This window comes from Lissotriton vulgaris, chromosome 6, assembly GCF_964263255.1.
Source record: "Lissotriton vulgaris chromosome 6, aLisVul1.2, whole genome shotgun sequence".
Lineage (NCBI taxonomy): Eukaryota > Metazoa > Chordata > Amphibia > Caudata > Salamandridae > Lissotriton > Lissotriton vulgaris.
This window is the reverse complement of record NC_141694.1, coordinates 649,709,097-649,736,237: the sequence shown is the minus strand read 5'-3', so window position 1 is coordinate 649,736,237 and position 27,141 is coordinate 649,709,097. Positions and strand designations below refer to the sequence as shown.

The following is a 27,141-nucleotide window of genomic DNA, read 5'->3' as shown; positions in this document are numbered from 1 at the left end:
TCGCCAAACAGGCGACTGCCATCAAACGGCATGTCCATCAATGCATTCTGCACATCTGCCGAGAAGTTGGCGGATCTCAGCCAGGCGTGGCGACGAATCGCCACCGTCGTGGACATCGCTCTGCCCAGTGACTCGGTCGTATGAAGACCACACCTGATGGAGTATCTTGCTGCGTCTCGGCCTTCAATCATAGCCTTGCCGAGCTTAGACCGTACCTCCGGCAGGCATTCAGGCAGCAGGTCCGCGACCGTATCCCCCAGAGAGTGGGTGTAGCGGCCCAAGAGGCACGCAGTGTTGCAAGACCGCAGTCCCAGACTCAGGGACGAGAAGACCTTCTTACCATACTGGTCGTACCTCTTAGATTCCCGGTCGGGCGGGGCCGACGGGAATGCGGTCTGGGAAGTCGAGGCCTGGATAACCAGGCTCTCAGGGGTGGGATGGGTGGACAAGAACTTGGGGATACCGTACACGGACGGTGGCGTCTGGCCACGTTCCTATCAACAGGCGAACCTGAAGCGGGCCTGGACCACGTGCCCAAAAGAACGTCAGTTAAGGCCTCGTTGAACGGCAGCAGTGGCTCCTGTGGGCATGACTGCGGTTTGAGGACCTCAGTGAGGATGTTAGTCCTCACGGCCGCGACGGGGAGCTCAAGGTTTAAGGCCTTGGCAGCCCTCATCAACACCACTGAATAAGCTGCCCCCTCCTCCGAAGCCACGGTAGGAGGCGAGAAAAAGCCAGGGTTGGGGGAGTCATCCAGACCACTGGAACCAGAGGAATGGTGACGACTCCCGGAGCGCTCGTGACGGCTCCGCGACCGCTCCCTCGATCGCTCCCTTGACCTCCGGCCGGACCGGGACCGCTCTCGACGCGGGTCCGACACCCGGAGCTCGAGCAGCTTGCGGGACCGCTCCCGTCTAGCTTTATTCGTCAAGGCCCGGCAATCGACGCAGGCGTCCACGTCGTGGTCGGGGCCCAGGCACCGGAGGCAGAGTCAGTGATGGTCCGTGACCGACATCGTGCGGTCACAGTCGTCACAGTTCTTAAAACCAGGCATCCTACCTGCACCGTAGTAATATACAAAAAGATTCAAAAACTTTGGTCAAAGACCGGAGTACTGCTCTTCGGATCTGCGCTAACTGGCGCGGAAAAAAGAAGAACTGACGTCAGCGCGGGGAGGCGGCGTCTATATACTCCAGCGACGTCATCACGGCGCACGACGCCGACGACGGACGCGGAGCCGCAGGGGACGCCTACCGACGCGCAGGGGTACTGCTACGCAAAAGTTTCCGGATCCAGACTGACGCCTGGGGATATTCTAAGGTAAGGATTCTAATACTAACCTGTTTCTTTCAGATTTTTAAAACTCTAAAGCACAAGTTACTTGCCTTCGGTACCGATATATCTGTAAGAAACAGTAGTTAATATTAGATTCCTTACCTTAGAATATCCCCAGGCGTCAGACTGGATACGGAAAATTTTGAGGAGCAGTTCCCCTGCGCGTCGGTGGGCGTAGTCTGCGGCTCCGTGTCCGTCGTCCGCATCGGGATGACGTCGCCAGGGTACTTAGACGCCGCCCTCGGGCACTGACGTCAGTTCTTATACACAGCTTTTCCGCGCCAGAAATGCAGAGCCATGATAAAAACTAAAACTGGTGCCATGAAACTAGGGCCCTGAAAGGGGATGACCTTAACCCTAGATATCGGTTCGCAGAACAGGGAGGATGGGTGGGGCGGTAAGGAATATAATACTAACTACTGTTTCTTACAGATATATCGTTACCGAAGGTAAGTAATTTGTGCATCTGAAAGAAACAGGTTAGTATTAGATTCCTAACCTTAGAATAGATACCCCAGCAATACCAACCTCGGTGGAGTGTCTGCGAACCAATGATGAGGAGAACAGAATGGCCGAAAAAGCCATCTCTCCAGACTTGGCTGTCCAGGCAGTAGTGTCTTGCGAACGTGTGCAGCAAGGCCCACGTAGCTGCCTGACAGATGTCCTGCAAGGGGACTCACCGACCTAGGGCAGTAGTAGCCACCGTGGATCGAGTGGAATGGGCACGTCACCCCACAGGAGGCTCCTTTTTAGCCAGTGAATTACAAGCCTTGATGCACAAGACGAACCATCGGGAAATGGTCAGTTTGTGCACCACCCATCCCTTCTTAGCGCCCACGTAACCAACAAAGAGTTGGTCATTCAACCGGAACTGGTGTGTGCGATCCAGACAGTACGAGAGCGCAGGTTTTGGGTCCAGACGGTGGAGCCTCTCTTCCTCTTTCGAGGGATGCAGAGGCGGAAAGAAGGTGGGCAAGGTGATGGACTGCCCGATGTGGAAGGCTGTGACCACCTTGGGCAGGAAAGAGGGTCGAGTCCGCAACACAATTTTGTCTGGATGGACAGAAAGGAAAGGAGGTTGTGAAGAAAGGGCCTGGAGCACACTCACTCTCCTGGCAGAGGTGATGGCAACCAGGAATGCAGTCTTAAGGGTAAGAAGACAAAGAGGACAGTTATGAAGTGGCTCGAAGGGAGCGCACATCAGATAAGTCAGAACAAGGTTCAAGTCCCACTGAGGCATCACAAAAGGAACAGGGGGAAACATATGGGTGATGCTGTTCAAGAACCTATTTACAACAGTGGACTTGAACAAAGAGGGCTGATCAGGGAGCCTTCAGTAGGCGGAAATGGCAGAGAGGTAAGCTCTTGATTGTGCCCAGAGCAGAGCCCTGCTGGGCAAGAGAAAGAAGAAAGAGGAGTGTAGGAAGGTGGATACCGGACTATGGTTGCCCCCAACTTTTTGCCTAGTGTTTAGCTGGTTTTCGACTTAGTTGGCCTGGGATCCTGCTATTCAGGACCCCAGGTTATCTGCTCTCTCTGTAAAATGGACTCCATGTACTGTAGGTACATACCAAATTGGATATTGGGTCACCCTAGTGAGTCCCTGTATAGTGTACCATAGGTGCACCCAAGGCCTACCAGGGGCTGCAGCATATATTATGCCACCCCTGGCTGGTCACCTAAATTGACAAACTGGCTGATCACTCAGCTGGGGCAAGGTCGTGTAATCACCCCTTGCTTAGGCATAGTATTCCTTTACCTACCTTATATATAGACACATAGTAAGCTATAAGTCACTCCTATGGCAGGCCTTAACAATCCTGGAGGCAAAGTGCTTGGTTATGTGTGAGATGGTGGTCTAGCATGAGCTGAGCCTGTCTGCAGCTTTCGGAACCATGTCCTTATAGCTGTTCTATGATATTGCCATACCATATACTCTTAAGTGCATTATAATCCTCGCGGTTAATGCTAACTTTGGTTTGGCTTTATCAAAACATGTTGTGTAAGGTGTCATACGCTTTGGAATACTACCCCCCCCCCCCCCACGCCAGTCCTGGCGGCGGGGGTAGCATTCCACCCTTATAGAGGGAGAAGACATGTAGTTGTAGCTTTACCCGGTTAAAGTTAAACAGAGCCTCAGCATCACGAAATGGATGCTGCTGCCACAGACACGAGTCTGACCTCCTGCTGCTGGACAAAACTCCAGCAGGGGAGGCCTGGACAATAGGTTTCCTGCCTTGGGAGGTGCTAGCACCTCCCCAGACAGGCTATAGTGTATTGGGGCAGGGTGGGGTGAAAGAAATGAGACACCAGCCAACCCCAGCTCTGGTGCGAAACTGGACAAAGGGAAAGGGGTGTAACCACCCCCTTCCCAGGTTCCACCCATAGGAGGGACCTAGCAGGTAATCCAGCCCCTTAGATTGGTATAAAGCTAGGAGCTGTGTCTAGAGACGTTAGATTATCCTGAACTGAAACTCTGAAACAAAACTCTGGACCTTCGACATTCTACTGCAACTAGAAGACTGAAGAATCTCCCTTGTGGTCAAGGAGTGACCACCCTGTGCCAACAAGCACCACCAGTGACTTGCCGGTTTCCTTTGTCGACGCTCCCGCCGGAACCCGAAGACTTAGCGACGGAGCCTCTTGACTTCCAGACTTCTCTGACTCCGACCCACATCCACAGCAAAGCTGAGACCCGTGGCGGACACAAGAGACGTGGGACCGGACTACCTGCAGTACCTGCTTTTTGCTAACTGTGCAGCTTCTGAGACGTCCTCGAAGGTGTGCATTGGGAATTGAGATGCCCCAACGCCAAGTCGTAAGTGCACCGAAGCTCAGCCCTCCACACTCCACGAGTGCCGCGTGGGGCCTGTGCCTGCATTTCTCCTCGCCGCGTCTTCGCGGTTGCTAGCCCGTTTGTTAGTGGCCCTCTTGACGACATCCTTTTGAATCAACACTGCTTGCCTGGTTGCTCTGGGCTTGGTCCTGCTTTCCTGTGAAGGGGCACCTCCCCAGACCTTGCTGGTCTGAACAGAAGCCGATGTTCCCTTCTTGCGTGGGTTGCCTTTGCCAAGGCTTGTTGACTCCAATCCGGAAGCAGACACCGCCAACAGCGAGATCCTTCGTGGGGCATGACACTATCAAAACATGTCGAGTAAGGTGTCATACGAATTGGAATACTACCCCTCACCAATTCTGTCGACGGGGGTAGCATTCCACCCTTCTAGAGGGACATGACATGTAAAGAACCTAAACCCCGGTTAAAGTTAAACAGAGCCTCAGCATCACAAAATGGATGCTGCTACCACAGACACAAGTCTGACCTCCTGCTGCTGGGAGTCCTTCCAGCGAGTTGGACTAAGGGTTTCCTGCCTTGGGGGGTGCTAGCACCACCCCAGACAGGATTTTGTGTATCTGGTTAGGTAGGCCTGAATAGAATCAGACATGCCCGAGGCACACAAGGTGTCCCCGTGCATAGGCCAGTTCAAACCGGTGCTGGGGCACTCCAGCCCCAGCTCTGGCGCGAAACTGGACAAAGGAATGGGGGTGTAACCACCCTCATTCCTGGTCCCATCCATAGGAGAGACCTAGTAGGTAGTCCAGCCCCTAGAATTAGTTTAAAAGTAGGAGCTGAGTCCCAAGACGGCAGATTACCCTGAAATTCGACTACAAGAAGAAGAAACTCTGGACCTTCGACGTTCTGCTGCTCAGAAGACTGAAGAATCTCCCTTGTGGCCAAGGAGGGGCCAACCTGTGAACACAGGCACCATCCAGCAATCAACGACTGCTTTGCCGCCGCCTCCTGCCGGAGCCCGAGCCCAGAGCCTGACAAGACTCTTCAGAAAAATACAGTAAGTCGCACAAATTACAATGGTACCCTAGGGGCACGACAAACCATATACTAAGTAAGTGGGTTGAGAAAGTCGATAGAAGGAATGGAGCTTTCCAGAGGCTGTAGGATCGCTGGGACTACACTACCCTAACCTTAGGTAAGTAATAGGAGGCCCACGGGACGCGTGTGCAGAGTGTGAACTCTCACGCGAGATGCGTAACAAAGTCAATGGACAGTACAGTTTACAAAAAAGTTGAGTACGGACAGTTCTGACTTGTCCGGACTAAAACAACTGTGAAACTGGACACTAGGAGAGAATCTACCCTTGCGGCACCGAAATGCTCTTGTTACCTCACCCACGGGCTGCGGGTGCATAGGTGTAAAAGTGCGTCGGGTTTCTGCATTGAAGTCAATGGAGCCTTGAAGAAAAGATGCTGCAGGCGACCAGGAGGAAGCTATCCGGATGGATCCAAGGGTGGATCAAGGAAGCTGAAGACCTGAAAGCAGAGGGGACAATGTTCACAGTCACTAGCCAGTGACTGGAGTGGAACCAGGAAGGAACCAGATGCTGTTGTCGCGATCAGGTGAAGAGTGGACGCTTGACTTTGCAGCCACGTGGACCAGGTGGTGTCTTTGACGACCAGGATGGAGGCACGAGCTGTCCCACACAGGCTCTCGCTGTCGGCGGTGTTGGTTCCGGATTTGGCGTCAACAGGCCTTGGCAAAGGCAACCCACGCGATGAGTGGAATCGGCGTCTGGTGTGGACCAGGAGGGTCCGGGGTGCTTCTCCTTTGCAGGGAAGCAAGGGCCAGTCTGGAGCAACTAGACCAGCGGTGTGGATTTCAAGGATCGTCGTCTAGGAGGCCACAAGTCAGCCGGCAAGTGACCAGACAACGGGTCGAGCAGCAATCAAGCAAAAGGGCCCCACGCAGATCTCGTGGATGCTGGAGGGCTGATCTTCTGTGCAGGAGTTGCTCGGGGCTGGGGCTTCTCAATCCCCAAAGCACTTTTATTATTATTATTATTATATTTAATTTTGTAGAGCGCTCAGCTACCCGTAGGTTTCCCGGCGCTAAAATCAACATAAACAGAGGGGAGGGCAGAGGGAAGGAAGCTTACATATTGAAGAGCCAATGTTTCACTTGTTTGCGGAATTTGAGATAGTCAGGTTCTTTTCGTGACTGAAGGGGGAGAGAGTTCCAAAGTGAAGGGGCTAGCCAGGCAAATGAGCGGCCTTTGTCGAGGATACCTCAGAAGTAGTGCTGGAAGCGAAGTGCAGTTTCTTCAAGATGGCCGGTCCCACGTGTCTCGTCGCACCCACGGATCTCAGCTGTGCTGCAGATGTAGGTTGAGGTTTGGGAGTCCGGGTCTCGTCGGGCTCTGAAGTCTGGATCCACTCGGGAAGACGACAAAGTGAACCGCTGGAGCGCTTGATGGTGGCTGCTTGTGCAGGGTGGTCACTCCTTGGCCAGAAGGGAGATTTCTTCAGTCTTCTGTGGAGCAGAACGCGAAGTCCAGAGTTTCTTCTTGTAAAATCAATTCAGGATAATCTAGTTTTGAAAGGGACCAGCTCCTACCTTTATTCTCCTAAAGGGGGCTGTACTATGACTAGGTCCCTCCTATGGGTGGGACTAGGAAGGGGGGTGGTTACACCCCCTATCCTTTGTCCGGTTTCGCGCCAGAGCTGGGGCTGGAGTTCCCCAGCAACTGGTTTGAGCCGGTATATGCACAGGGCACCTTGTGTGCCCCAGGCATGTCTCATTCCTTTCAGGCCTGTCCTACCCAATACACAAAATCCTGTCTGGGGTGGTGCTAGCACCTCCCAAGGCAGGAAACCCTTTGTCCAGGCCTCCCTCGCTGGAAGGACTCCCAACAGCAGGAGGTCAGACTTGTGTCTGTGGTGGCAGCATCCATTTTGTGATGCTGAGGCTCAAGTTAACTTTAACCGGGGTTCACAGTTACATACAGGTCGTGTCTCTCTAAAAGGGTGGAATGCTACCCTGTCACCAGAATTGGCGAGGGGGTAGTATTCCAATTCGTATGACACCTTACTCGACATGTTTTGATAATGCTATGCCAAAGTTAGCCATTAACCGCGAGGATTATAATGCACTTAAGAGTATATGGTATAGCTGTAGGAGAGTAGGGTCTGCAATCCTATGATGACCCAGATTTTTTGCTTTGTTTACGACTTTCTCTGGCTGTGGGCCTGCTAATCAGACCCACAGCCTGGCTGTTCTCTCACTAAATTACAACATGTACCCTAGGTGCATTTACCAATTGGTACTGGGCCACCTTATCAGACCCTGTAACTCAGGGCATAGGTGTACCCATGGCCTACCAGGGGCTGTAGCATGTATTATGCCACCCCAGGCTGGCCATCTAAATCTGACACAACTGGCTGCACGACAGCTGGGGCAAGGTGGTGTAATCACCCTTTGCTGTAGATTAGTATACCTATATCTAACCCTAAAAATGGACACACAGATTCCTATCAGTCACTCCTATGGCAGGCCTTGACACTCCTGAAGGCAGAGTGCTTGGAATCGTGTGAGATGGTGCTCTGGCATGAGCTGAGCCGGTTTGCAGCTTGCGGAACCAAGTCCTAATAGCTGTTCCATGATAACGCATACCATATACTCTTAAGTGCATTATAATCCTCGCGGTTAAATGCTATCTTTGGTATAGCTTTATCAAAACATGTCGAGTAAGGTGTCATACGAATTGGAATACTAACCCCTCGCCAATTCTGGCGACGGGGTTAGCATTCCACCCTTCTAGAGGGACACGACATGTATGTAACTGTGAACCCCGGTTAAAGTTAACTCAAGCCTCAGCATCACAAAATGGATGCTGCCACCACAGACACAAGTCTGACCCCCTGCAGCTGGGAGTCCTTCCAGCGAGGGGAGCTTGGACAAAGGGTTTCCTGTCAGGGGCGGTGCTGGCACCATCCCAGACAGGGTTTTGTGTATCCTGGGTAGGCAGGGCTTTACAGGAAGGTGACTGCAAGTGGCACCCCGGTGCTCACTACGCATCTGCCGGCTAGAACCAGTTCCAGGGGCACACCAGCCCCTGAGCTGGAGAAAGTCCGGCATGGGAGAGGGGTGTAACCACCCCCCTTCCTGGTCCCACCCCTAGGGCAGGACCTAGTTGCGTACCCACCCCTTTCTTTAGGATAAAGGCAGGAGCGGGGACCCTTCCAAATTAGATCATCTTTGAATCAAGAAACTACTTTCTACGAAAGGAACTCTCGACTTCTTCTCAAGATTTCTCCCTTGTGGCTAAGGAGTAGTCACCCTGCATCCGCAGGCACCATCTAAGAACACTGCGGTTTGCTGCACGTCCTTCCTCCGGAATCCGACTGACCACCTCGACGAGACCCGGCTTCCCTGGCACCTCTGACCTCTACCTACCTCTACAGCTAAGCTGAGAACCGTAGGTGCGACGAGACCTCGAGGGACCGGCCATCATCAGAACTGCACGACTTCTATCCCGCACGACCGCCGAGGGATCCTCTGGTGAGTGCTTTGGGGTCCGAGAAGCCCTGACCCTGAGCAGCTCCAGCACCAAAGACCAGCCCCCCAGCATCCACGAGATCTGCGTGGGGCCCTTCTGCTTTTTGGCTGCTCACCGCGTTGTCTGGCTACTAGCCCGCTGGCTTGTGGCATTCCCGACGACGACCGACATCCCCACTGCTAGTCTGGTTGCTCCAGACCGGCCCTTGCTCCCTTCCAAAAGAGGAGCACCCCGGACCCTCCTGGTCCACTCCAGACGCCATTTTAGGTCCACCGCGTGGGCTTGAATTTGCCAAGACTTGTTGCCCCAATCCTGGGTCCAGCGACGTCGACAGCATCAACCATCGTGGGGCAGCTCGCACCTCCATCCTGGCAACTCGATTGTCTGGTTTAAGTGGAATTGAGATACCACCTTAGGCAAAAATTTAGGGTTAGTGCGGAGCACCACCCTGTTGGCATGGACTTGGAAAAAAGGCTCTTGGATGGTGAGTGCCTGCAACTCACTAACCCTCCGTAGCGATGTAATTGCTACCAAGAAAGCCACCTTCCAAGTTAGAAACTGAAGCTCACAAGAGTGTAGTGGCTCAAAAGGAGGACCCATCAGCCTTGTAAGAACCACATTGAGGTTCCATTCTGGTGGCGTCCGTGGTGGAATGACCCTTTTGAGCCCTTCCAGAAAAGCCTTAATAGCAGGAACCTTGAAAAGTGATAGGTGCCGCCTATTCTGGAGGTATGCGGCCATTGCGGACAGGTGAATGCGGATGGAAGAATACGCTAAATTGCATTGGTATAGATGGAACAGGTAACAAATGATGTTCTGAATGGAAGCATCCAGCGGGTCAATGTTGTGGTTCGCACAATAAATGACGAACCGCTTCCATTTAGCCGCATAACATGCTCTAGTAGTGGGCTTCCTTGCCTCCCAAATGATGTCCATGCAATCGGGGGGAAGATTGAGGTAGCCAAACTCTAGGACTTCAGGAGCCAGATCGCCAGGTTGAGCTGTTGCGGATCTGGGTGCTGAATGTCGCCATGGCTCTGCGTCAGAAGGCTGGGAGTGAGGTGAAGCCTTTGATGCGGTACCATGGAAAGTTCCAGAAACGTGGTGTACCATGGTTGGCGGGCCCACGTTGGAGCAACCAGGATGAGAGTCATCGAGTGTTGCCTGAGCTTGCGTGCCACCAGCGGAATCAGAGGTGCTGGGGGAAAAGCGTACGCAAATCTGCCTGACCAGTTCATCCACATCGCATTGCCCTGCGATTGCGGGTGTGGGAACCTGGCGGCGAAGCTTTGGCATTTTGCATTCTCCCTTGTGGCGAACAGGTCTATCTCTGGATGACCCCACTTTTGGAAGTACGGTTGGAGTACTGATGGATGTATCTCCCACTCGTGCATTTGGTGGCTGTGCCTGCTGAGCAGGTCCGCCATCTGATTGTCCTTGCCTGGGAGGTGCTCCGCCATGAGGAAGATGTTCCTCTGAATGGCCCACTTCCACATGCTCTGAGCAAGATGAGACAGCTGCGGAGAGTGTGTTCCTCCCTGCTTCACAATGTAGAACATGGCCGTCATGTTGTCCGTCCGGATCAACACGACCTTGTTGCACAGATGTACTTTGAACGCCTTTAGGGCCATGAAGATTGCCATCAGTTCCAACACATTGATGTGCATCTTCTTCTGCTGTGATGTCCATAGTCCCTGCACTGTGTAGTGGAGTACATGCGCTCCCCAACCCTGGAGAGAGGCGTCCGTTGTCAGGATAATCTGTGGCACTGGCTCTTGAAACGGTCGGCCCTTGCAAAGGTTTTGTGGATTCCACCAATGCAGAGAGTTGTACGCCCGTCCGCTCACCAACACTAGGTCTGTTAGTTGCCCATGAGCCTGAGTCCACTGACGTGCTAGGCACTCCTGGAGCGGACGCATATGTAACCTCGCGTGCGGGACGATGGAGATGCAGGAGGCCATCATGCCTATCAACTGCATGAACACCCTTGCTGGAAGCGAGTGCTGTGGTCTGAATCGTTGGATCAGCGTCTGGATACTGGCGATTCTCACTGAGTTTGGCTGCGCAGTGGCTGCCAGAGTGTCTATTGTCGCGCCCAGATACTGCCGTACATGGGCGGGTTGGAGATGTGATTTTGGGTAATTCAGTGAGAATCCCAGATCGTGCAGGAGATGAATGGTGCGGGACACGTGGTTTGCGCACTGCTGTTCCGAACGTGCCTGAATGAGCCAGTAGTCCAGATAGGGATAGACGTGGACGTTCTGGCGCCGTAGATGCAGTCGCCAGGCACTTTGTAAAAACTCTTGGCGCTGTGGTGACTCCGAAAGGCAGAACTCTGAACTGATAGTGCTGGTCTTGAATCGTGAACCTGAGGTACTTCCTGTGTGAAGGATGCAGGGGAATGTGAAAGTATGCATCCTTGAGATCTAGCGTAGCCAGGAAGTCCCCCTGCTGAAGCAGAGGGAGAACCTGCTGCAACGTGAGCATATGGAAATGCTCCGACAGGATGTACCGGTTTAGGGGCCTGAGGTCCAGGATGGGCCTGAGGGATCCGTCCTTTTTGGGGATTAGAAAGTACAGAGAGTAAACTCCTGTTCCCCTTTCTTGCAGTGGCACGAGCTCTATCGCTCCTTTTTGCAGCATGACTTCGACCTCCTGCTGCAACAAGAGCAAGTGCTCGCCGGACATAGGACGGCTTCTTGGAGGTATGTTTGGTGGTGTGGACGTGAGTTCCAGACAGTAACCGTACTGAATAAGAGATTTGACCCACCTGTCCGTGGTGATGGATTTCCACGCGGGCAGGAACTGCTGGAGTCTCCCCCCGACCGGTGTTGTGTGGTCGGGGGGCAGTGACAAGGCGTCACTGTTTGTTGGTGGTGGAGGACCTGGAGCTGTTGTTTCCACGTCCCCTGCCTTTGACGTTGTTGCCCCTGTAACCACCTCTACCCTTGTTGGTGTATGAGGTCTAGGTGTTGCTTTTGTAATACTGCGTGGATTGCGATGCCTGACCCCTTGAGGTGCCTCTGTTATTGGAGCGGCGAAAAGAACCACCCCGAAACTGCTGGGACTGGAGGGCCCCCATAGACTTAGCAGTGTCCGTATCTTTTTTCATTTTTTCAAGGGTTGCGTCCACTTCAGGGCCAAACAGGTGGTCTGGATTAACTGTTTGATTTAAGATGGTTGTCTGTATGTCTGGTTTGAAGCCTGATATTCTAAGCCATGCATGCCTACGCAGTAACACACTAGTGTTTATAGCCCTGGAGGCGGTATCAGCCACGTCCAATGCACACTCAATGGAAGCGTTGGTGATGAGCTTCCCCTCCTGAATCAACATTTCAGCTGCCTCTTTGTACTGATCAGGTAAGTGTTGCAGAAGTGTTTCTAGGGTGTCATAGTGCGCCCTATCGTAGCGTGCAAGTAGGGCCTGCGTGTTTGAAATGCGCCAAATATTAGCTGTCTGCGCAGCAATACGTTTGCCTGAGGCTTCAAAGATCTTCGATTCTTTGTCTGGGGGAGGAGCATCACCCGTGGTCTGCGAGTTCGCCCGCTTGCGTGCGTTGGATACCACCAACGAATCCAGTGGCAAGTGTCCCTTGATGTACGTTGGATCAGTGGGCGCTGCCTTGTATTTCTTGTCAATACAAGGATTGATGACTCGCGCCCGAGTGGGCTCCTTGAAAACCTCTGGCGCGTGCTTCAGCACTCCTTTGAGCATAGGCAATGTTTTGACTGACTTTTCAGCCACTGAGAAAGTGTCAAACAGAAAATCGACATCCACAGGGTCCGCATGGAGTTCGACATCATGATTTGCCGCAGCCCTCTCAATTAGAGCGTTGAAGGCTGCAGAGTCCTCTGTTGGAGACGTTTTTGCTGCAAAAAGCTGCGGTTCGTGACACGACTGAGGGTCCACAGGGTCGCCTCCAGCAGACCAAGGTTCGTTGACCTCCTCCGGATCCGAGTACGCTGGATAATTGTACTCGTCCACATCATCTCCGTCACCTTCCCCAGTGTTAGAATGAGTCGGTGAGAGTTCTAGATTTTGTGGAGATGCAGGCTCCATAGGGGCAGAAGTACCCGCAGAGTCCAACTTCCTTTTGAGTGGAATACGAAAATGTTCCAACACCGGCTCCGTGGTGATTTTCCTCTTAAGGAGAGAGAGTTTGCCTGTGTCGGCGTCGATGACAACCTCTCGACGCTCCTCTTCTGCGAGTGGCTGTAGCCGAGGCTTTGATACTACCAATGACGCTTTGGGCGTCGACACCAGCTTCAAGGGCACCCCGGCCCCATGCCTTGGAGCGAATGCCTTCGGCGTCTTCTTCGGCGGCAGCATGAAGCGGATCGGCGTCTGCGCCTTTGCCGGCTGCTGTGCAGGCTTCGGCACCACATTCTTTGGTTCCGGGGCCACTGCGTCCTTCCGAATTCGTTGAAGGGACTCCGTGACCTTCTTGGTTAAGGACGGTGAGGGCTGGACCGGCTCGAGCGATTCCCCCGAGGCCGGAGTCGGGTCGGTGAGCAAAGGCATGGTCTTCGGAGCCGACACGTCACCACCCTTGCCCTTGACGGCCGGAATCGGCGCAGCCAGAGCCTTGGGGTCGTCTTGACGCTTCTTCGAGGGTCTTTTCGGGTCGTCGACCTCGACCATTTTCGGCGCACACGCGGCCGCGTCGGTCGTCTTCGCCTTCGACACCAGGGTCTTCGGGTCGGCCATCTTGGCGTGGCTCTTGATGTTGGCGGCCATTTTGGGCTTCTCTGGAGCCTTTTGTCCCGACAGTGAGACTTTCACTTTCGGTTTCGATACCGTTGGTGTGGACCCCGGTGGTTTCACTTTCAGTTTCTTTACCGGGAGTGGCGCATCACCAATGTCCGTGGCCGGGCCCGTAGGTGGAGCCGTGGGACGAGTAGTAAGGTCTTGGGTAAGGCCCGAAGGCGATCCCTCGACCTGGGCCGTATCATGGGGATTGACCCCGGAGTCAGTCTGAGGGTGCTCCTCCTCTGAGCTATCCCCCACGGTGGCAATGGCCCCGTCGTCGTCCCCTACCTCTCCGACGACTTCATCAAACTCCTCGTCCCCCGCGTCGTAGTTTTCATCTTCCGACGCTGGGCTGGAGTCCGAAACTTGTAAGAAGGTGTCGTCACCAACGTCTTCCTCGAAGATGTTGTCCGGCGGGGGCGCTGATAAGTGGGCCTGGAGTCTAGCGGCCCGACGAAGCTTGAGAGGAACTTGGAGCAGGCCATACACCTGGCCTCATCATGGTCCGGCGACAAACATTTGTTGCACACTGGGTGCACGTCGAGGTGTGAATACTTTGAGGTGCACACTGGGCACCTCTTAAACGGAGTTCGTTCCATGGTAGTAGTCTGGAGCGTCGTGTAGGCCCGTCCGCGCCGACAGCACGCGGAAGGGCAGCAAGAGTTCGGAGCTGATGAAGTAACAAACCCGAACGATGGACAATACCGACGCAAGTCCTAAAGACCTTTTGGTCTCAAGTTAGGAAAGTTAAACAACTATCGATTCCGACAGAGGGAACCGAAACACATCCGAACCCAATGGCGGAAAAAAACAATCTGGGGATGGAGGCGATGCCCATGCGCACTGTAGTCCAGGGGAGGAGCCACCTATCTTGTGATACTTCGAAGACTCTTCCAGGACAACAATGTGCAATCATCCGGACCCAACACTAGGCGGCGATCTATGCACAGATATGAATTCAGCAGCCCACATGCCTCGAACACACCGCCAGCTCCCAGCTATCTAACGCATGGTGCCGCAAATCAACACCAGCACCCTCCTGAGAAGCTGCAGATCTAAGGGACTCCTCAGAGTCCCACAAACAAGAGGTGACCCTAGCCAACAAACAAAGTGTTAGGGGCCAGCTGAGACGCACTGGTCGAAGCAAACATATTGCGGCCCCAAGAGTCTAGCCATCCGGCCTCCCGGGAAGGTGGAGCCAACAGCGACGGCAGGGAAGGAATGGCGGTCCACAACAGGGGCCCGCTGGCAAAGGGGTGGAGGAAAAGACACGCCGGATCACGAGGCGCCGGAAGGTGTTGATGGAGAAGGTGTTGGGGTACCGGATCGCCCATGGCGGGGCGCCCTCAAGAACCCCTCAGAGAAGAATGGAGCGAACCTTCAAAGGGGAGCAGCAGCTCCCTTTCACCAGAGCCCTGGTGGAGAACCTCCAAAAGATGATCCGCTGGGAAATGGGCAGCCGGATCTCCCATGCGAAGAATTCCCACAGCCATGGAAACAGCTGGAGCGAAGGCCGCACCCGCCTCCGTAGAGCCCCGTGGTGGAAAAAGCAGCTCCTCATAGGCAACGGCTGCAAACTTAGGAGCCCGTCCCCGAAGCCAGCCGGAGTGGGCAAGGGCCAGGCCCGACAGGGATAAAAAGAGGCGCAGAAGAGTGGGGGACCTGTGGTTCCTCTGGCGAATACCGCGGCGACGGCACGGAGCCGTCCTTCGATGACACCGGGGAGAAAGCCACGACGCGGCAACCCGTCTCCGGTGAGGACGACACCAGCAGGCGCGTAACCTCTGGAGAAGAGGGGACGTCTGGGGACGAATCCGCCATTGGACGCCTGTCCGGTGTCATAGAATCCGCAACCTTGAGCAGTGCGTCGTCGTCCAACACCACAGGAGACGCCGGACAGCCCTCCACCTCTTCACACGGCGACGGGGACCGGGGCTGGTATGGAGCCGAGGTGGTCAAGCGGTGGTGCTGGAACAGCGCAGACTCGACTTTCAACGAGGCAGCCGTCTGCGTGGAGGAAAGAGAAGCAACCAGGGAGTGACAAGGGGTCCCCTGCCAACCTCGACCCATGAGGGGACAAGAGGGGCCCTCCGACACCTGTGGCGCAGCCGGCCTCAACTCTACCTCAGACGAGGCAGCTGCCTGCGCGGAGGAACGAGAGGGGCCCGGGAAGGGACCAGGGGTCCCCCGCAACCCTCGACCCATGATGGGATGAGGGGGGTCCACCGACCCCAGTGGTACCACCAGGGCCAGCAGCTGCCGGCACCATGGTGGCGTCATCTCGGCTTTAGACAAGATCACCTTGTCAAAGGGCCGAGAGGGGCTCGGAGATGCGACCCGAGCCCCAGCAACCCCCCTCGACACCACAGGGACTCCTGTAGGAGTTTGTGGCGAAGTTGGGGCACCGTGGTCCGAAGGAGGGACCCCCGAAGGGCCGCACCACAATGGCACCACATCCTCCAAGCCTGGATCCAAACCAGTCGGCGCCAAAGCCACCGGCGATGCTCCCACCGCGCAAGTGATCCGCTGACGTCCCAGGAGGAGAAGGAGGAAGAGGAGGAACAAGCAAGGCCTGCAAAGCAGCCGCATATAACTCCATCTGGGCTCTCAACGCCCCCTCACTGGGAAACTGTGGATAGGGGGACGATATGCGGGGTCGCATCAACTGCGGAGAGCCCACGCCCTGACCAGGCTGGAAACCAGCCCTTGGGGACAAACTGCGACACTTACCCACAGAGGAGCGGCACTCTTGCGGCACAGGAGAGGGATGAGGACGACGACTGTGACGGCCGCTCCGAAAACCTTCCGCAGAGGCTGAGCAAGGCGACAAAGCCGACTTGGAAATGCGAGCAGAGAGAAGTTTTATCCGGCGTTCCCGCCCCGACTTCGGCTTTAACCGCTGGCACGCCTCGCAATCAGTGGAGCCATGATAATCCGCCAAGCACCACATGAAAATGATTCGAGGGTCTGTCGCCGACATCAAGCATCCCGAAGGCATCCGCACACTGTTCCCAACACAAGTAAGTATAGAAGGGAAAGGCCTAATCAGGCCCGGAGCATGAACCGGATACGCATTGCACACGGAAAAGGAAAAAACTGACGTAGGCGGAGTGGGACTTATGTGACCTTGCTGACATCACGTACGCGGGTGACGCCTGGGCGGAGCTGCGTTATGCCATCCCCCGGCACGCAGGGATGCTGGGCAAAACACTTCTGCATCCAGTCTCACGCCTGGGGATAATTCTACGTTAAGGAATCTGCGGCTAGTAGTCTATCAGATAACATCGTATCCATAAAAGAAGAGCAACAAACCGATTAAAAATATACAGATAAGAGAATCATAATAAAGTCCATTAGCGACATACAATTTACAGTACTCTTACAAATTCATACAAAAATTCATAAATAATGTAAAAGCTCAAAGATTAGACATCATCTGACATGCTTGAAAGCCAAATCTCAAGAAAGTGCATGTGCGAAAAACCAGCTCTGCACCATCCAAGATAAACCGCTCCAAATAAGCATTTTCCAAACTGATGGGTGTTTAGCTTTTTAAAACACAAAAAGTGCAATATAGATTGTCCACTCTGACCATCACATGGGTAGGGTAGGTGATCAAGGTCAGAGTGGTGACCAAGGGGAAAACATAATGCAAATTTCATGGTGCCTGCTCTTAGGCGGAATAGAATGCTCCTCTCCCAATGGCTCATAGGCACAATAAGGTAGTTAACCGACGAGTGTACAGGGTGTTCAATAGCCATATAGCTATGGACACAGGATTTTTTAGATTCCTTTTCAAACCTTTCAGCTCTGTATAGCGAACAGAGCGCACTCCTGAGCTAATTTTTATTCATGGTCGCTGCTGTGCTAGGATTTTCTTTCTCGTATCCTATACAATCACTGATAATCTCTCTCATAAGGGAAGTGGCTGAGTTTTTCCAAACGGATAACCAGAAGAAGGCGGGCAGACCGTAATAAAATCTTCAATGAAATTTAGGTTAAGTTTCCTATGGCAAGTATATTGAAGTGTGGAGATTGGGACGCCTAGTAGCTTCCTGCAAAATCTTCTCTTCCTGTTGAATGCAGGTTCTCTTATCAATACCCCAAACCTCAGTACCATAAGTAGCTGTTGGCACACATTAAGATATTTTTTATTTAAATAGCTAAGATAGCACCAGTTTTTTTGGGGCGAGGAAGACTGAGAATAGATTTGGTGGCCTTTGAGAACTTGTTCCTGGAGTGAGCCATATGCTCAGTCCGGGAGCAGTTTGTCGCAAATACCTCTCCAAGGTAGGGAAAGGTGTTGGTGCTTGTCAACTTCTGATTACCCACTAATATAGAGCTAAGTTGACGTTTCCTGGGGTCACAAGACATTATGAAAGACTTTTTAAAATGAGTATATAGGTCCAGGCTATCCTTATAGTTAACAAAGCCCTGTACTAGAGTGTGTAAGGAGTTCGGAGTGCGGGCTATAAGGACTGCATCATCCGCATACAGTAGTGAGGGGAGTGTTTTTCCATTGATTTTTAGAACATCTTGGGTCAATGATTTTAGTGTTTTATTCAGTCCATTAAAGTAGATAAAAAGCAGGGGGGCCAGAACACAACCCTGCCTGACCCCCCACCTATGTTAATGGCTTCGGTGACCTCGCCCCCGCAACCTATCCTGACCCAGGCTTTGAGATCTTTATGAAAAAGCGTTAAGAAGTGCACCAGGGTCTCATCCAATCCATAGGCCAAGAGGACAGATCAAAGCTTTGACCTAACCGTTCTGTGAAACTAGGTCAAGTGACAACCTGATGTAATATAATACAAATACTATGTGACGCCGAATATTGCAACGGAGTTAGTACAACTACAGCATTGAAACTTACATGTGATTTTCATGTTCCATAAGCATCGGAGGCATTTTCTCTATAAGAAGCTTCTCCAGCCAGTGCCAATGAAGTGATAAGAGAGCCAGCCCCATAGAGTCAACAGAGACAGAGTTTGAGATGGACCAAAATCGATCTCGCCAATGTAAGCGATTTAGAACCTGCAGAACAAGAAACATTGTTAGCAGAAATATAAGGCTTGACTCAGTACCTTAAATAAAAAGAAAGTAAGAGTTTAATAAAATGACATACAAAATGTACACAGACATTAGCTTGTATCATTTCAAGTGGGTTAAAATATTCAAGTAGACATTGACATCCGTGCCTTTCAAACGTTTTACTGTATACCGACAAAAACCCTTTTTTATAAAGTGACACCAAAAATTTAAAAATAAAATTGATTCTGCAGAGTAAGAGTACTCACTGCAACCTGATCATCAAGTGCTGCCTGAAGGTTTGGACACAGTGCAATACCTGTACTTTGCATTTTGTTCATCGTGAGTTTCTTGCCTATACCTCGGAATGTGTGTTCATGCTTCGGAGGTTGTTTTTCCTAGTATAGGTTATGCTAGTGAGTTTATGATTCCCTGCGTGATATTTGCCTAAGGTGTTTAGGATTGCGTAGGTGGCACTTACCTTTTACCAGTGGTTACTGGTTGTGTGCTACATTTGTTATTTGGTGCTACAGTTATTATATGTGCTATGTGCTAAGCGTTATTCCTACTAAGTGCTATTTCTACCAAATGCTAGTTCTAAAAGTGCTTATTCCTGACAGTGGTCCGTGTGGCACTGTCCCATGTATATAATCCCCTAAAAATTCTGCCGGTGCCTATGGCACATTGTAAAGTGTGTGTTTATTATCTAATGTGTTTGGTATAATACAAAGGCTATTTTTATATATAAGCTTGTGTGGAGTTTCCTTTGTGGTGGGCCTTGGGTGTTGTTGCTGGGTGCACGTGCAAACGCTTTACGCATCGCCTCCTAGATAAGCCTGACTACTCGTGCCAAGCTACCAAGAGGGTGAGCAGGGGTTATCTTGGCGGGTGACTTCCTTGCCCTGATGTAGAATGATGGTTTCTGCCTGGCTTTGGCGCAAGCCTTAGCCAACCAGAAGAACAAGTTACTTACCTTCGGTAACGATATATCTGTAAGAAACAGTAGTTAATATTAGATTCCTTACCTTAGAATATCCCCAGGCGTCAGACTGGATCCGGAAATTTTTGCGTAGCAGTACCCTTGCGCGTCGGTAGGCGTAGTCTGCGGCTCCGCGTCAGTCGTCGGCGCCGTGATGACGTCGGAGTACTTAGAAGCCGCCTCCGCGCGCTGACGTCAGTTCTTAGACACAGCTTTTCCGCCCCAGAAACCGAGAGCCATGTTAAAAACCAACACTGGTGCCATTGAAACTAGGGCCCTGAAAGGGGATGACCTTAACCCTAAATATCGGTTCGCAGAACAGGGAGGATGTGTGGGGCGGTATGGAATCTAATACTAACTACTGTTTCTTACAGATATATCGTTACCGAAGGTAAGTAACTTGTTCATGTGAAAGAAAAAGGTTAGTATTAGATTCCTTACCTTAGAATAGAAACCCCAGCAATACCAACCCCGGTGGTGGGTCTGCGAACCAATAATCACACCAGAAAGTCCTGGACGGAACGGCCAAAGAAGCCAAATCTCCGGACTTGGCTGTCCAGACAGTAGTGTCTTGCAAATGTGTGCAGCGATGCCCACATAGCTGCAAGGGGACTCCTCGGCCCAGGGCAGTTGTAGCCGCCGTGGCCCGAGTGGAATGGGCCCTCAGCCCAACAGGAGGCTCCTTCTTTGCCAAGGAGTAACAAACCTTGATACACAAGACGACCCACCGATAGATGGTTCGCTTGTGTACCGCCCGTCCCTTCTTAGCGCCCACGTAACCAATAGAGTTGGTCATCCACCTGGAACTGGCGAGTGTGTTCGAGATAAAACGAGAGCGCACGTTTTGGGTACAGACGGTGGAGCCGCTCTTCCTCCTTTAAGGGATGCAGAGGCGGAAAGAAGGTGGGCAAGGTGATAGACTGCCCGATGTGGAAGGCCGTGACAACCTTGGGCAGGAAAGAGGGTCTAGTCCGCAACACAATCTTGTCTGGATGGACAGAAAGGAAAGGAGGTTTGGAGGAAAGAGCCTGGAGCTCACTCACTCTCCTGGCAGAGGTGATGGCAACCAGGAAAGCAGTCTTCAGAGTAAGAAGGCGGAGAGGACTGTTGTGAAGTGGCTCAAAGGGAGCGCACATCAGATAGGTAAGAACCAGGTTCAAGTTCCACTGAGGCATCACAAACGTAACAGGTGGAAACGTGTGTGTGATGCCTTTCAGAAAACGAGTTACAATAGGGGACTTGAACAAAGAAGGTTGATCAGGCAGCCTTAGAAAGGCTGAAAGGGCAGAAAGGTAGCCCTTGATAGTGCCCAGAGCAGAGCCCTGCTGGGCAAGAGAAAGAAGGAAGAGAGTCAAATGGCCTCAACTGTCGCCGCTCAATCTCCAAGCATGGAGGTGGAGACTGGACAGGTTCGGGTGGAGGACAGTCTCCTGCTGCTGCAACAGAAGGTCCTCCTGAAGAGGCAGACAAAGCGGGGGATCGACTGACATACCGAGTAGCTCGGGATACCAGTACCTTCATGCCCAGTCGGGAGTCACAAGGATGACTTGGGCCCGGTCGCGCTTGATCTTCTTCAGCACTCTGGGCAGAAGTGGTATAGGCGGAAAGGCGTACAACAGACCGCAACTCCACTCCCGATGAAAAGCTTCTCCGAGTGAGTGCCGCCTTGGAAATTCCAACGCGCAGAACATCAGTTCTGCGCGTTCTCTTCGGTGGCGAAAAGGCTCTCCCCACTGCAGAAAGAGACCTTGCGCCGTGTCCGAGTTCAGATGCCATTCGTGATCCATCATGCACCGACGGCTGAGTTCGTCCGCCCTGGCGCTCATGGAACCTGCCAGGTGTTGAACCACCAGGGTCACGCCCTGATGTTCCAGCCACTGCCAGAGGGCTAAGCACATAACAAGACTCTTCAGAAAAATACAGTAAGTCGAACAAATTACAATGGTACCCTAGGGGCACGACAAACCATATACTAAGTAAATGGTATAAGGAGAATGAGAGAAGAAATGAAGATGCCCAGAGGCTGTAGGATCGCTGGGACTACACTACCCTAACCTTAGGTAAGGAGCAGGAGGCCCACGGGACGCGTGTGCAGAGTGTGAACGCACACGCGAGATGCGGTACAATGTCAATGGGCACGAACAAGTTACAAAATAGGTGAATACGGACAGGTCCGACTGGTTACGACTAAAACGACAGGATACCTGGACACTAGGAGAGTCAATCTACCTTTGAGCACTGAAATGCTCTTGTTGCCTCACCCACGGGCTGCGGGTGCATAGGTGTGAAAGTGTGTCGGGTTTCCGAGTTGAAGTCAATGGAGCCTTGAAGAAAGATGCTGCAGGCGACCAGGAGGAAGATGTCCAGAGCAATCCAAGGGTGGATCGAGGAAGCTGAAGACCTGAAAGCAGAGGGGACAATGTTCACAGTCACTAGCCAGTGACCGGAGTGGAACCAGGAAGGAACCAGATGCTGTCGTCGTGATCAGGTGAAGAGTGGACGCTTGACTCTGCAGCCACGTGGACCAGGAGGTGTCTTCGACGACCAGGATGGAGGCACGAGCTGTCCCACGCAGGCTCTCGCTGTCGGCGGTGTCTGATCCGGATTCGGAGTTTACAGGCCCTAGCAAAGGCAACCCACGCGGTGAGTGGAGATGGCCTCTGGTGCGGACCAGGAAAGTCTGGGGGGCTTCTCCTTTGCAGGGAAGCAAGGGCCAGTCTGGAGCAACCAGACCAGCTGTGTGGATTTCAAGGATCGTCGTCTAGGAGGCCACTAGTCAGCCGGCAAGTGACCAGACAACGCGTCAAGCAGCAATCAAGCAAAAGGGCCCCACGCAGATCTCGTGGATGCTGGAGGGCTGGTCTTGTGTGCAGGAGCTGCTCGGGGCTGGGGCTTCTCAATCCCCAAAGCACTTACTCGAGGATGTCTCTGAAGTCGTGCTGCAAGGGAAGTGCAGTTTCTCCAAGATGGCGGGTCCCACGTCTCTCGTCGCACCCACGGATCTCAGCTGTGCTGCAGATGTAGATAGAGGTCGGAGAGGTCTGGAAGTCCGGGTCTCGTCGGGCTCTGAAGTCTGGTTCCACCAGGAAGGACGACAAAGTGAACCGCTAGGACGCTTGATGCTGCCTGCTTGTGCAGGGTGGTCTTTCCTTGGCCACAAGGGAGATTTTCTTCAGTCTTCTGTGGTGCAGAACGTCGAAGTCCAGAGTTTCTTCTTTGTAGTTTCAATTTAGGATAATCTAATTTGAAATGGGACCATCTCCTACCTTTATTCTGCTAAAGGGGGCCGTACTGTGACAAGGTCCCTCCCAGGGGTGGGACCAGGAAGGGGGGTGGTTACACCCCCTATCCTTTGTCCGGTTTCGCGCCAGAGCTGGGGCTGGAGTGCCCCAGCAACTGGGTTGAACCGGGGTATGCACAGGGACACCTTGTGTGCCCCAGGCATGTCTCATTCCTTTCAGCCCTGCCTATCTGGATACACAAAGTCCTGTCTGGGGTGGTGCTAGCACCTCCCCAGGCAGGAAATCCTTTGTCCAGGCCTCCGTTGTTGGAAGGACTCCCAGCAGGAGGAGGTCATACTTGTGTCTGTGACAGCAGCATCCATTTTGCGATGCTGAGGCTTGGGTTAACTTTAACCGGGGTTCGAGTTATATACATGTCTTAACCCTCTAGAAGGGTGGAATGCTACCCCCGTCGCCAGAATGCCACCTTGCCCCAGCTGTGTAACCAGCCAGTTGTGCCTGTTTAGATGGCCAGCCAGGGGTGGCATAATACATGCTGCATCCCCTGGTAGGCCTTGGGTACACTTATGCCCTGGGTACCTATGGTACACTGTACAAGGACTTATAAGAGTGACCCAATACCAATTGGTAAATGCACCTAACGTACATGAGTGTTAATTTAGAGAGAGAACAGCTAGGCTGTGGGTCTGATTAGCAGGCCCACAGCCAGGGGAAGTCGTAAACCAGTGAAGCAAAAATCTGGGGTGACCATAGGATTGCAGACCCTACTCTCCTACACGCAGAGCCTTCTGGCCGAGGGTCCTCGACCCCACCCGCCCTGTTTGTTGCAGTACCACATGGCGGTGGTGTTGTCGTGAACACCTGCACTACACTCCAGGGACAGAGGAGAGGAATGCCTTCAGTGCTAGACCCATCACCCGTAGCTCCAAAAGGTTGATATGGAGCCGGGACTCCGACGGAAACCAGAGGCCTCTGATCTCCGCCTCTCCCATGGGGCCTCCCCAGCCCAGGCGGGACGCGTCCTTCACAACCACGTGCTCCGGTTGGGGAAGGGAGAGGGATCTGCCACTGACCCAATTGCGGTCCGTGAGCCACCACTGCAGCTGTCTCGCAGTGCCCTCCGAGATCAGGACATGGTCGGACAGGTTGCCCTGATGCTGGGCCCACTGAAACTTCAGGTCCCACTGCAGAGCCCGCATCCGCCATCGGGCGTGATGCACCAGAAGGATGCAGGAGGCCATCAGCCCCAGAAGCCGCAGCGTCAACCTGACAGAGACTCGGGATAAAGGCTGAAAGATTGGAATCAGAGCCTGAATATCCTGAACACGCTGTTCAGGAGAATAAACCCGAAACTGCGCCGAGTCGAGAACCGATCCGATGAAGAGGAGCTTCTGGGAGGGGCACAGGTGTGACTTCGGCACATTGATGGAGAACCCCAGCTGATGCAGGAGGTTTGCCGTCGTCTGGAGGTGGCTGAAGACTGTCCGGGGCGAGCCCGCCTTCAACACCCAGTCGTCTAGGTAGGGGAAGACTGAAACCCCTTTTGAGAAGTTGGCCCGATATGCAACGTTCGCTATTCTAGCGACCGCTATGTATCGTTCCAACGACCCTTATGGTGTTTGGTTGTAAGTCAACCTATAGACCAGCTATCCTAGTAGCGTGGATACGAGCAGTCTAAGGCTAAAGACTCGAGAGGGCGTGTTAAGCCAGCTGTTTACCACACATGTACCCCTTGAACACCAAGTGAAAGGACACCACACAAGTGTTATGAAAATAAACAGGATATTTATTAAGAATCACAACAGCCCTGTACTCTTTATGAGGACAGGGTACTAAGCACAAACCAAATCTCTTAGGAAAATACTTCAAGTGCACAATTAAAACAAGTGTCCGAGGACACGGAAAGTTTAAGGTCTCGGGCGGACCCGATAAGGCAAGTCGGAAGCGAGGGACTCGGGACCCTAGAGTAAAGAGGCTATGCAGGCACCGAAATGCCGAGTTACCTAGCCACGAGGGCTGCGGTTGCACAAGTCTTACAGGCGTCGGGGTCTTCGCTGACGAGCCAGGAGCCGGAAGAAAAGGAGTTGCTGGCCGGCGACCAGTGATGAATAGTTCGTAGAGATCCAAGCCTGGATCAGAGAGTGATGACACCTGAAAGCAGAGGGGACCAAGTTCGTACTACTAGCCAGTAGTCAGAGGGTACCAGGGTGGCACCGGTTGGCCGTCACCTCGACCAGGTGAGTGGGCGACGCTAGGCTCTGCAGTCTCACGGACCAGGAGGCGTTGTCAGCGACCACGGTGGAGGTGCGAGCTGTCCCACGAAGGATGATGCTGTCGGCGTCGCTGGGCCCAGGGTGGGGCAACAAGCCTTGGCAAATCTCAGGGCCACGTGGTGGGCCTAAGATGGCGTCTTGAGTGGACCAAGAGGGTCCAGGGTGCTCCTCGCAAAGATGGAAGCAAGGGCCAGTCTGGGGCAACCAGACCAGCAGTGTTGATTGTCGGATGTCGTCACAGAAGGGCACAAGCCAGCGGCGAGTGACCAGACAACGTGCTGAGCAGCGAGCAGAAGGGCCCCACGCAGATCGTGGAGATGCTGGGAGACGGCACTTCGGTGCTAGAGCGGCTCAGGGTCGGGGCTTCTCGGACCCCAGAGCACTCACCAGGGAATCGCTTCGATGGTCGTGCTGGTTTAAGAGCGTGCAGGTTCTGATGATGGCCGGTCCCTCGAGGTCTCGTCGCACCCACAGATCACAGCTGAGCTGATGACGTGGGTAGAGGTCAGAGGTGCCAGGGAAGCCGATTCTCGTCGAGCTGGGCCGTCGGATTCCTTGAGGAAGGACTTACAGCAAACCGCAGAGTTCTTAGATGGTGCCCGCTGATGCAGGGTGACTACTCCTTAGTCACAAGGGAGAAATCTTGAGAAGAGTCTTGAATGTCCTTTCGTAGAAAGTAGTTCTTGATTCAAAGATGATCTAATTTGGAAGGGTCCCCGCTCCGGCCTTTATTCTAAAGAAAGGGGTGGGTACATGACTAGGTCCTGCCCTAAGGGTGGGACCAGGAAGGGGGGTAGTTACACCCCTCTCCCCTGCCGGACTTTCCCCAGGCCAGGGCTGGCGCCCCTGGAACTGGTTCTGGCCGGCAGATGCGTAGTGAGCACCGGGGTGCCACTCCGCAGTCACCTTCTCGCAAAAGCCCTACCTACCCAGAATACACAAACCCTGTCTGGGACGGTGCGAACACCGCCCTCGACAGGAAACCTGCTGCACTTGAATAGTATTTGCACAGTACTCTTTTTAATTGTTGTGGGCGCATTAACGAAGTTACCTGCTAGTTATTACCGCTTACCTCCCCGTTCCACCGCAGCTTGTGCTGTTTGATGTGGAGGGAGTGTCCAACGCGGTATAGAGCCCTCTACCCTCACTTCCGGGGGCCATTTTGGAGAGCTGACGGTCTAGTGGTTGTACTAGGACCGTCAGCTGCCTCCTATTTAGGGCGAGCATTTTCCGGGCGCGATAGAAGCCAGAATTCACTGATACTGACACAGAAACGCTGCTTTTTGTCGCGCTGCTGACCACGTTAGCACGCATTTGTTTGCACCTGAATGCGCATTATTTTAAAAATCGCCGCTTTTGTAGTATATTTGCTAACAGCATTATTTTAAAAATCACTGTTTTGTGCTGCACTTGAATAGTATTTGCACAGTACTCTTTTTAATTGTTGTGGGCGCATTAACGAAGTTACCTGCTAGTTATTACCGCTTACCTCCCCGTTCCACCGCAGCTTGTGCTGTTTGATGTGGAGGGAGTGTCCAACGCGGTATAGAGCCCTCTACCCTCACTTCCGGGGGCCATTTTGGAGAGCTGACGGTCTAGTGGTTGTACTAGGACCGTCAGCTGCCTCCTATTTAAAGCTCACATGGAGCAAACGCGCAGCGGAGACGCGCAGCGGGCGCGCCATTGGTGCGCCGGAGGTTCGCCAGAGGTGAGCCCATCTTTGCCCATCCGTGACCATCCGGGGCCTAGGGCCAGAACCCCTGGTCAGACTCTGGTTTATGCACGGGCTGACCTATTACAATTTAATTTGGGTAAGTCCTTACTGGAGCCGGCTACCCTACAGCGGCTGGGCTGCGAGGGTCTGCTTATGTCATCTACGAGCACCATAGGGCGCCAGCGCACGTCCAACACACATACTCTGAGTTACGGCTTATTGAATACTCGTTCTTTACAGAGCCATAGGCTAGAGGTTTTCACACTCCTGGAAGACAGGGAGCTAGATGTTCTCGCACTTACGGAAACATGGCTGGAGGATTGCTCAGCGCCCGATTTAGTGGCGGCCCTTCCAGATAACTATTTAGCTATTCACTTTAACAGGGAAGGAGCCAAAAGAGGAGGAGGAGTAGCCCTTTTCTATCAGTCAGGCCTCCGTGCCAATAAGTTTCTCTCCGAAACCCTTGGA

The 27,141-nt window shown here is 53.1% G+C and overlaps 1 protein-coding gene across 1 annotated transcript in view; it reads right to left on the bottom strand.

The window, feature by feature from the left end:
• The window catches only part of MDN1 (midasin AAA ATPase 1), a 2,142,100-nt gene that overhangs the window by 909,501 nt on the left and 1,205,458 nt on the right, over positions 1 to 27,141 (bottom strand). Inside the window, exon 54 of the mRNA XM_086926648.1 lies at positions 18,311 to 18,471. Within this exon, the coding sequence (XP_086782774.1) occupies positions 18,311 to 18,471 (161 nt within the window). The remainder of the gene's footprint in view (positions 1 to 18,310; positions 18,472 to 27,141) is intronic.